This window comes from Lottia gigantea, assembly GCF_000327385.1.
Source record: "Lottia gigantea unplaced genomic scaffold LOTGIsca_78, whole genome shotgun sequence".
NCBI classification, from domain to species: Eukaryota; Metazoa; Mollusca; class Gastropoda; family Lottiidae; genus Lottia; species Lottia gigantea.
Window position 1 is genome coordinate 723219 of NW_008710601.1, and position 12182 is coordinate 735400.

General features: G+C 30.3%; 1 protein-coding gene across 1 annotated transcript; it reads left to right on the forward strand.

The window, feature by feature from the left end:
• Nucleotides 1–1832: 1832 nt before the first annotated feature.
• Nucleotides 1833–11598, forward strand: LOTGIDRAFT_132171 (hypothetical protein; the record flags this gene model as incomplete). The annotated part of the gene is made up of 13 exons (XM_009066588.1): nucleotides 1833–2084; nucleotides 2296–2526; nucleotides 2683–2779; nucleotides 2975–3203; nucleotides 4718–4805; nucleotides 6364–6465; nucleotides 6726–6809; nucleotides 7075–7164; nucleotides 9173–9272; nucleotides 9433–9482; nucleotides 9880–9950; nucleotides 10188–10296; nucleotides 11356–11598. Coding segments are annotated over 13 exons (1746 nt in total), but the record flags the coding sequence as incomplete, so codon positions are not given.
• Between the last annotated feature and the right edge of the window lie 584 nt (nucleotides 11599–12182).

Genomic DNA, 12182 nt, shown 5'->3' on the forward strand with positions numbered 1-12182 from the left:
TGTTAATATTTATATAATAACTTATATATATAAATTTATTCTAGATTATAAAAACACACTCATGTACTTATTGACTTACATAAATCTTTTAATGCAGAGCACACAATGTTATTTGTTAACATTTCTGATTTCTAATATTTTTGATTAGAAATTTGGGAATCCCTGTAAAAGGAATATAAGAGTCCAGCCATGAAATTAATTGTCAACACACAATTTAGAGAAATTTAGGTTCTAAAAAAACAAAAGAATTCAACCCATTTCAAGAATGAAATTTACAGCCAGATTAAAATAACATTAAAACTTTATCTTAAACTCTGTAATATATATGGATTAAATTTGATTAAAGTTGTTGAATATTTAGATTGATAAATGTTAAAATGCCTTGGGGGTATAATTGGGTGTTATATAGCATAAGAATGTACTTAACGTAAGTTATAAATATATTATCTTGTTGCATTATAAATTTGACATGTTTATGCTAAAAACTATCTATAGCTCTTTTATATCTATTCTCTCTATCTCTCTCTCTTTACAATGCTTGAATATTTGATAGTGAAATCAATAATGACATTAGAAGTCTGGTTAGAGGAGAATATTGAGTTACGCTCTTCAAAATATTTTTATACTGGTTACCAGTGTATGCTAGGTCAATATAGTCCTTTCTTATCAATATTCCTCTATTATATATACATTGATTATCATACATTCCTGACATATTTCTCTCTTGTTCCTGATAATGGTCAGTTCGGTGCCATTAGTTATTGGACATTGTCTATTTGTTTATGATAAATAAGCTTATGGGAGTAGCCATTTTTGCTTCAACCTTTATCATACACCACTTTCCTACTGCTTCAACCTTTATCATACACCACTTCCCAATGAGGGAAAATTTGCAAGGGCAGCATTCTTTTGAAAATTTAGTGCAATTTATGAATTTATATCTTCAAAAGCACTAAGGGTCTCAGTTCTTCGGTTCCAAAACCTAGTTTGCAATGTTCTTTATATGCAATATCAACATATTTTCTCTGTTAAATATTAAGAGCACTATGGAAATATATTTCTATTTTTGTGCATGAAATATATAGAAATATTGAGCAAATAGAAATAAGATAGCAGAAAAAACCCAGACAGTATAATTTAAATTAACTGAGTTCTGTAAACATCAAACTTATTAAGAAATTCTATATTAATATGATGTTTGTGTCTGGAACTATTATTCATGATTAGAATATAATTGAAATCTTAAGAAAATAGGAATCCAATTTCTTTTTTCTATGTTAAAATATTTAATCATTAGAAATTTACCTTGTTTTAGCAAATTTCGGATCAACAAGCACAAAAAAACAATTTTATCAAATTTATAGAAAGTTGACGACACAATAATCAAATCTATAGATAAATGACAACACAAGTTGATAACACAATAATCAAATCTATAGATAAATGACAACACAAGTTGATAACACAATAATCAAATATATAGATAAATGACAACACAAGTTGATAACACAATAATCAAATCTATAGGTAAATGACAACACAAGTTGATAACACAATAATCAAATCTATAGATAAATGACAACACAAGTTGATAACACAATAATCAAATCTATAGATAAATGACAACACAAGTTGATAACACAATAATCAAATCTATAGATAAATGACAACACAAGTTGATAACACAATATTCAAATTTATAGAAAGGTAACAACACAATAATCAAATCTATGGATAAATGACAACACAATGTTTAAATCTATGGATGATCTAAAAAAACAGATTATACACATTTTCTATCTAAAACAGATCATTTATTTTAAATCTTTTTATATTACAGAAAGAAAATAACTGAAATTGGTAAAATGACGGCCTTGACACAAGATGAAATAGTGAGCAACACTAAAACTGTTATACAAGGTCTAGAAACATTAAAAAATGAACATCATCAAATTCTCAACAGTCTGCTTACTTCCATGAAAACCATTAAAAAAGAAAATGGAGACACAAACCTGGTGGAAGAAAAAACAAATATTTTAAAGAAATCTTCAGAAATGATAGATTTAGGTTTAGGGGAAGCACAGGTAAGAATTGAAAAAAAACTTTTTTATTTGTTTGACTGTAACTTGGATGGGGAGTGCAGTTAACCTAAGAAAAATATGAAATTTCTAGTTCTGCATTTAAAGTTAATGTTTTAACTTATATTGATTTTTCTCTGGAAAATTGAATTTGAAAACTGATATTGCAAACAAATACTAGTTATTGTCCTAAAAGATATGTTTTTTTTAAAACCAGGTAATGATGGCATTAGCTAATCATTTACAACATGTTGAAGCTGAGAAACAAAAATTACGGGCCCAAGTTCGTCGATTATGTCATGAAAATGGGTGGTTACGTGATGAGTTGGCTACAGCACAGCAGAAATTACAGACAAGTGAACAGAAATCAGCAGCTCTAGAAGAAGAAAAGAAACATTTAGAATTCATGAATGAAATGAAGAAATATGATTCCATGGATCCAAATATGGTAAGGATTTATAGATTACTCTTTGTGGAATGCTCGAAGGGGTAATTGGTATCTGGAATGTTTTGTTAGAACTAAGATGTTTGTTAGATTTAAGCTTATACAAGCATTCAATATCAGATAAACATTTCATCTATGATGTTTTGATTTCAGCAACAGTCAGTGGAGGAAAAAGAATCAACAGTAAATGAACAATCGTCCCAATCATTAGATTTAGGTTTTCCAGATGATGATGAAGATGGGCCACAACCGGAAGGTATGGGTGTCTTAATATTTTTGGTTGTATAACTGGAGTGATCCCCAGCACAACCGTAGAAGGGTTGTGGTCAAATGAAAAAAAAATTCAATATAGTTTAAGTTTATAATTTTGCAGCATAGAGACCGTGCATAAGGGTACTTATTTCCAAAATGGTAGTATATGACTTTAAGACCGATATATTATTTCTTACAGTTTTATCTCCGACACAACCAAGTGCAATGGCCCAAGCGGCAAGTGGTGGTTATGAAATTCCAGCTCGGCTACGAACATTACATAATCTAGTCATTCAGTATGCATCGCAGGGACGATATGAGGTGGCAGTGCCATTATGTAAACAAGCTTTAGAAGATTTAGAAAAAAATAGTGGGCATGATCACCCTGATGTTGCTACTATGTTAAATATTTTAGCTCTGGTTTACAGGTAGGAAAAAATACAAAATATCTGTTAAATCTAGATCCTTATGATTTCAAATTTATTCAAAAATTTTCTCTATAATCCAATCACATTTATCTCTCCACTTAATTTACTGACAGCCCTTTCAAAGGTCTTAATGATCTTGCATAAATAGTGTAGCCTCTTGAGGATTGTGCTAGACTTACTTGAAATGTCAACTTCATCTCTAGGCTCTGTGACATGAGCACATTGTACATATTTTTTAAATCAATCAGTTTCTTCTAGATCATGATAGTAACTTTCCATATCAGTCATTGATTATGTTAAAAATAGAAAATATTACACTGGAAGCTCCTTGTTGTGGCTTAAGTTAAGCTCTTCAATATGTGAGGAGTAAAAAGTCTGTAATCAATATTATTAGAAGACTTTTCTTACCTCTGTTGGGAAGAGCTTTTTTGTTGACTTCTGCAAGATTTTTATTTTAGCAACAAGGCTTACCCAGTGTTTTTCAAATCATTTGAATTTTATTTGTCAGTTGGTTGTAGAAATGAGCCAAGACATGGCTATGTTAGAATATTATTCTTACAGAGATCAAGGCAAATATAAAGAGGCAGCTAATCTTCTTCAAGATGCTTTACAAATTCGCCAAAATACATTGGGTAAAAATCATCCTGCAGTGAGTTTCTCTTATTAATTTAGAGGAGAAATTCTGATAGAGTAATGAGCAATTCACATTTGGATTTGGCTATGATGAATTGTTTTTTAATGATCAAAGATTTTGTTAGTTCATGAAGGATTGTTGATTTGGCTTCTTTAGCTGGTCTGTCTGATTGAAGTACAGTAATGTTTGACTGTAATTCTGGCCTATTGGACATTGTTTCAACACTTCCAGTCTGAATTAGTGTTATAATTTATAAAAGTTATAAAATTACAACCCTAAAATCCATGGCCCAGTTCTTGACCCACAAATTCTTGACTCATTTCCTTATATTTCATCAAAGTCGCTCTGCCATTTTCCCATGTGAATTCCTATTCGATACATGTTTTATCATTGATTGTGTTATCTAATCTAGAATTAGTAAGAAATCAATATTCCAGACTGAATGCGTGGAGGAATTTTATTGATTCTGGTCTTTAATCAGTTGTGAAATTGGTTTGAATAATTTTGTTTTTCTGCTGCAAAGCTCTGGTGTTTATTCAACTTACAAAATTGAAGTATAATTTTCAAATGAAACTCGTCATTCTTGTTGAAAATTTGGAACATATTAAAGAGATAATTTAAAAAAATAGGGAGTGAAATTCAATCAAAATGATTTCCTTTTGCATATTTCAGACCTTTGTGACATATCATGTACCCATAGGTAGAATAAATCTTAATTCTATGGTACCACAGAATTTCTTTTTCATGAGTAGATCAAAATTTTTTTCTGATTTCTGAATTATTTCTAGATTGGATAACCAAATGATGAAATATGAAACCTATCAGAATTTCTCTATGTACTATACCCATATATTGATATTCATATATAACTTGTTTACAGAGACCAAGGCAAATATAAAGAAGCTGCCAATCTTTTAAATGATGCGTTACTCATTAGAGAGAAAACATTAGGAGTGGATCATCCAGCCGTGAGTTGACACCTTGAACGCACGATATTTTATTTTCTATGTGTATCTTGGTATTGTGCGTAGCATGCTCACTGGTGTATAGTTGCATGTGGTGGGTCTTTTATTTACCCGTACTTTGTAGATGGAACCCTATATTCATGTTCAGCCACAAGTTCTAAATTGGGTGTGGTTTGGATTGGTCTTTCAGTAAATTTATTTTGTTATGACTGGTAAAATGTGGACATATTTTATTTTGAGTGGTAAATGTGGACATATTTTATTTTGACTGGTAAATGTGGACATTTTTTATTTTGACTGGTAAATGGGGACATATTTTATTTTGACTGGTAAATGTGGACATATTTTGACTGGTAAATGTGGACATATTTTATTTTGACTGGTAAATGGGGACATATTTTATTTTGACTGGTAAATGTGGACATATTTTATTTTGACTGGTAAATGTGGACATATTTTATTTTGACTGGTAAATGTGGACATTTTTTATTTTGACTGGTAAATGGGGACATATTTTATTTTGACTGGTAAATGTGGACATATTTTATTTTGACTGGTAATTGTGGACATTTCTTGTTTTGACTGATCAATGTGGACATTTCTTGTTTTGACTGGTAAAGAACGGCATTTTATTTAATGATAAATTTGGACATTTTTTGCTTTGACTGAGAATTTTTGTCATTTTTTTATTTGGCTGATAGATATAGACAATATGGACCATTTCAAAAGAGACATGTATTTTGAGAATTTTAGATTTTCATGATGTTGAATCATATGCTTTTGCTTTTTTTTCGATGGGTTTGTGTATCACTTGGTGTTATGATTTTGCCTTTTATATTTCCATAGTGGGGGATTATGAATGTTTTAATAAACATTTGCACTTTTGATTTATTTTAACTTGTATTAGTCATCATAGATGTTGTTTAAATCCTGAAAATGTACTGACTGAATTTAAGCAAGAAAATGCCAATTAATAGAATCTGATATTGTTTAATAGTGGCATGCCTATTTCTATTCTTGCTATTCTGTATGTTCGATCACATAGATTTTCATTCCTGCATGGTTATAATGTAACAATAAATATTCCTTCAACTTGGGATTGAAAACTGAATGTACAGTTGTTGTATTATGCTATTTAAGAGGATTCAAAGCCTTTGTATGTGTTTCAACTATAAGTAGCATTTCTTGGTACCGTTGTAATTTTCATACCCTACCAATGTTCCTGAAAAACTAATCAAAATACCAAATTGGAATCTGGAATTTCAGGAAATGCTATCACTGTAAAATGAGAATGATTAAAGTTATTTCTTTCATTGATACACTTAAGGCTTTTAAACCACTTTTGAATTCCAAATTTATATATATATGAATATACGAAAAAAAATTATTAAGTACATTCTCTGACCGATTTACTGAATTATTTTCAGATACCAATTTTTTCCTTTGGATTATGAAATATTTTATTCAGCTGGTGAAATTATATTTTGTGTTAAGAATTGAAACATCATGATAATAACAGTGATTCTGATGATGAGTGTTAACAATGTGATATTTGTTGTAGGTTGCTGCTACATTAAATAATTTAGCTGTATTATATGGTAAAAGAGGTAAATATAAAGATGCTGAACCTCTATGTAAACGAGCCTTAGAAATTAGGGAAAAGGTAAGTATGAACTCAGTTCTGCTGGTTTTCTTTGATTTATTTACTCAATAAATATATAACTTGTTCTCATTCTGAGTGGAAATTCTAACTTGAGTAAGGTCAAAACAAAGGAAGATAAACACAAAATATTTTCAGTGAAATCTGATCATTTTCTCTTTTTCATGATATATTTCATCACTTAATAATAATACAGAATATATAATTGATTTTGGTTTGTAATACTCGATGCCTTATGGTTTTGTTACATTCTGTGTTTCTAGGTACTAGGTAAAGACCATCCTGATGTTGCTAAGCAACTGAATAATTTGGCACTATTATGTCAAAATCAAGGCAAATATGAAGAGGTAAGATTAAATTCAGGATTCATAAAAAATGTAAGCATTGGAACGATTCCTTTAATAGACTAAGTGCAAATTGAAAGTACAACCTCGGAACAAAATGTCAGCGCTTACATCAATAGTAATGAAATTGGCCAGGAAAGCTGAGAAATTTATAGCTAAAGTGGTGTAAAAATCAAATTCTGCAAAATGTCCCCTTTTTTTGTGTGATTTAATGCATGTATAAATAATAAAACCTATTTTATTTCAAACTTACTATGGACATCTACAGGTTGAACAATATTATCAGAGAGCTCTTGAGATTTACGAATCTAAACTAGGGCCAGATGACCCTAACGTTGCCAAAACTAAAAACAATTTGGTAAGCTTAAGTGGGGTAGAACTAGGTGATGACAGGGAAATAAGGCTGTACACACTTCCTTACAGACACATCTTAATTTTCTTTTATACATAGATAGATGTTGTTAACTTATTAAATACATTTATAGAGTATATTGAAGTAGATAGAGCCTGTATAACTCTTTTATTGGAAATCGTGTGTCATATTATAGGCTATGCTTCAAAGCATTTGCTTCTAAAAAAAATTACTCTTTGATTGCTGAAATTGTATTGAAATTTTGGAAAAACAAATTTTTCATTTGGCTCTGTGAACCTTTTATTTTGGCATTGACATTAGATTTTGAAAAAAAAAGCAGGAACCTCTTTTCTTGGTTCCTATCAAGAAGGTCCATATATTTCCATATATTTTCAGTGTCATTATAAATGTATTTATTGTGTATCTTATTCGTTGTAGTTAGTAATTTTTTCTCCCATTTCACTTTGTAATTTTCAGTGTAGTATATACTAATAAATGTAGTAATCACTTTCACCTACTTTTATTTTCACTTCTTTATTTTCTGCAGTTCAAACCTTTTGAGAAATTTTTGACATCTTGAACTAAATTCCAATTTTCATTTTTTTCAGCGTCCACAACTTGTAGGTATTTTCTGTCATGATGCATCAAGATCAATATGTGTGACTAATTGTATTCAAACTGGCCAGCTTAATGTTATATCATTGCGTAATTAATGTTCAAAATCTGCTCCCTGCAGCCCTTATCAGAATTGAAATCAGACTTCTGTTTAAAATATTAAATATGATTGCGGAAGTGAGAGCAGTTTGATTGAATCTTGACCTTATTACAAGATTGTAATTGAATTGAATGTCACCCTAGTACTTCGATGGAGAAATCAGTATTTAATTTTTAATTTCTGACAAATCCAGTGTCATTTTTCCAATCTGAGAGGTGATATGGGTAGTGTATTAAAAAAAAAATTTGGATCATATTCCTTAAAACTTTTAGAAATTTCTGTTGATCATTGGCAAAATTTCTTTTTGAAAAATTGGTCAGTTTGAATTTTAGATGTAGAAAGTTTGAAATATTTTGCTAATGACATTATTGATGTTTCATTTTGTACAATGATGACAATGATAAACGTTTTATAATACTGAGCTGCAGAAAATAAAATGATCTATATTTTTGGGTTAATATCATTTTAGGGTTTAAAACTTAGCTTACTTTCATTTTCATATCTCTTTATAATGATGTGTCAACTTCAGAAATTCTACTATCTTAAAACCAAATTTTGGACAGATAAAAGTGTGTGCAGCCTCCCCAAGTCATATTTTTATTGTCTTTTTTTCAATATTTTAGTTTGTAATATTGTTTGCATGTTTTCTCCACTGCCCTGTTGGTTTTTCAGGTTGAAAAATATTATCTTAGAGCTTTAGAAATATACAAGAAAAGATTAGGTCCAGATGATCCTAATGTTGTCAAAACACAAAATAATTTGGTAAGAATTGGCATGCACTGTTCAAGACTGCCTGCAAATTAACAGGAATGCTGTTGAGATTAATTTCTCCCATCATGATGACAATAATCTTGCGAAAAATGGAATATACTTGATATGCATGTGATCAAATTTTCATAATCATACTTGTATATGAATAGTTCTTTCTTACGAAAATCTTTCGAGGCATACTTTATCTTAAAAATTGTTACTAATTTTCTATTGGCATGGTGAGGGTTTCAATTCTTTACTAACTTTTTTTTTACACAGTATGTAATGCAACTATTTCTGCCAAAATATCCCACCAGTTATTAAAATTAGTTAACAGGACTTTGATATTTATGCTGAATGTGTTATGAATTTTATTGTATTCTAAGATAAAAATTTTCAATTTTAACTTATTAAATGATTATTATTTGCAATATTTTCTTGGAACATAATATTATTGATATTTAAAAAAAAAAAAATTTTTTGTTAAGTTGAATTTTAACCATAAAAACACGATGAATGGAATTTTAATGAATTTATCACATATATTAGGCATCAGCATATTTAAAACAAGGGAAATACAAACAAGCTGAAGGTCTATATAAAGAAGTTTTAACCAGAGCACATGAAAAAGAATTTGGAAAAGTAGAAGGTAAGTTATTTATGATATTATTTTAGAGTTTGGAGTCTCTTAAATATTAAAGTCTGTTAACTGAGCTATAGGCTGTATTTTATTCGGACCAAAAAAATGTATATGAAATCGAGAAGATGTGTCTGTGATTTATTTACTATGTATTTAAACTCTATTATAGGTGATAATAAACCAATATGGATGAGAGCTGAAGAAAGAGAAGAAAATAAGGTAATTGTTATATTTTGAAAATAATAATTAATTTTAAAACAGATGTTTTTTCATGATATTCAGGGCTGGAGTGTTTTTAACAGATATTTCTTGTTTTTTCTTATATTTAAAATTTTTACATAGAAAAACATTAACATTTTGTATAAAACACCAGTAAAAAACAAACTTAAGAAATATCACAATATATACCGATATTGTGATATGTGAATAGTAAATATCTTGATATCAACTTGAACTAATATCGCCCAGCCCCAATATCATACCAAGCATTTCAACCTTTCTGAAAGAAAGCATACATTCCATAGCCAGTGCTTTAGCTGACATTAATTCCCTACAATCTCTTTATGGTTTTGAATTAATAATGGTAGATTAATAATGTATTGTCTGTATGTTTTAGGGTAAATATAAAGATGGAGCACCACCTCCTGATTATGGTGGATGGCATAAAGCACCAGCTAAAGTTGACAGGTACTGTAATTAAATATATTCTTGGATACCAGACTTTCTCTATTTTGAGGATTTTCGTCTTTTTTTCTGACCAGTGTTATTTCATTTATTTTGGAATAAAAATACTCAAAATTTGGTTTATGACACTTAGAATTTGATTGTTTTTTCTGTGAAAACCACTAGGACTTCAAATCTGTTGCACATTTTTTTGTAATAGCAAGACTTCCAGAGATTTTTATGCTTATTCTTATTTTTCAGTCCAACTGTAACCACTACCCTAAAGAATTTAGGAGCTTTATACCGTAGACAAGGGAAATATGAAGCCGCAGAAACTCTAGAAGAATGTGCTATGAGATCAAAGAAAAACGTGAGTACATTTTGAATTTTTTTTCTGAAAAATCTAAATAAAGGCGTTACCATTTCCTGAATATTATCACATCTTTAAGGCTACCGCCACATGTTCCAGAATCTTCACCAATTTGGGATTAAAATCACAGAATTTAAAATTTGATAATCACTATACCTCAACCCAGCACTTGCATCACACTTTATTCAGAATATCTTAGATTCTCACTTTTTTCTCAGAATTGAAGTCAGAATACAGACTTCATGCTTTGCCTAATTGTTTTCACTTGAATGGTCAATCTTTTAAAGGCCTCCCTTCACTTAATTTAGTACAAATTTTGACCCTGCAGATATTTTGATCCAACAAATGGACTATGCTTCTCTGTTTTACTATTACTGTACCTAGACCGTTTTCAACTTCTGTGTTTTATAGCTTAACTTCTATTTAGTAGAAAAGTAGCTTATTATTTTGGTGTTGGGATATGTCCCAGGTCAGTGTTTACGGGGAGGAATGATTATTGGTAGTTTGGAAATATATACACCACAATTTAGAGCTCATAATATATTCTTCAGATTTTATGTTTACATGTTTATAGCGTGTCCATAATTTTTTGGGGAACTCTTCTGGTCACTGTGGGTGAAGCGTTTTCAAATGCTAACGAACCATTATTAATTATTTCCTCCAATTTAATCCTTATACAATGATAAAGAATAAGGCAAGGCTTCATCAAGGGATCACTAATTTTCCAATATTTTTGGAAAGTCTTGACTCTGGATTGGACTCTTTAAGAGTCTCTGATGGACTCCATGTGAGTCACTATTGGACTCTGATTTGAGTCACTTAATTTGCCAATGTCTGATAAAATGGAATGTGAGTGCTGTGCTTCTGTTTTGCTTGTTGCTTTCCTGTTGTATTCTTTAGTTTTATTCATTTTCCAACTAATTTCTTGGTTTTTTGGGAATTTCTCTTCCATATTATTGTCATTATATCTATCCTTACTATACCATTAACTCCACATTTTAATCTTCTTATCAACTTTTGACACAAAAACACAAACAAGATTTTTGGTTTTAATGCTAGGCCCTGGACATTGTGAAAACTACCAAGCTCACAGATTTAGGAAATGATTTTAAAGACCATTCACCGCGAGAAAGAAAACGATCTAGTAGTAGAGATAGATCTTCGAGACGGGGCTCAGTGGATAGCGTGTCCTATGATAAAAATGATGGTGATGACGAAGTGAGTATCGGTGTTGAATGGTCAGGAGAGGGGGTGAGTACGAGTCAAGCGAAAACCTTCCCAGCGACAGTAAACAATCATTAGTTACTATTATTTATAGTGGAGATGGACAAATTTTCTATAATAGAGGGACATGCATGATTTCAGATAAACTCCAATCCCTTTTATCATTTTTTTACTTTTAGTTCATTTTTTGTCAAATTTTTATCATTTGATGCACTTGGTGTTTCATATATATATATATCTAAATTTTGCATGTCATTTTCATTGGACTTTAATGACATTCTGTAAGATATATTTGAAGGTGATTTTAAAGAAATTTGTTTCCCACTATAATATAATATTCGTACATGTTGGTTGGAAGGTTTTCTGTATGTAGTTTTGCATGAATTATCTCAGTGTTCTATGCCACGACAGGGGCCTTTATTGCTTCTTCTTTGTTTGTCAAACTCTTATATATCCTTGTCCAGTTTTACGCACTACCAAAATCCAAATACTTGTGACTTAATCATGCTAACCAAAATGAAACAAATTTTTGCACCGAATGAAGTGAATTCACATAAACTATGCTAATTTATCTGCCTTTGGAATGACAGAATGGATAATTTGGGTGCCTGCAAGGAAAAGGGTGTCTTGAAACTGTCAGAATTTATGTCTCGTCTGGCATG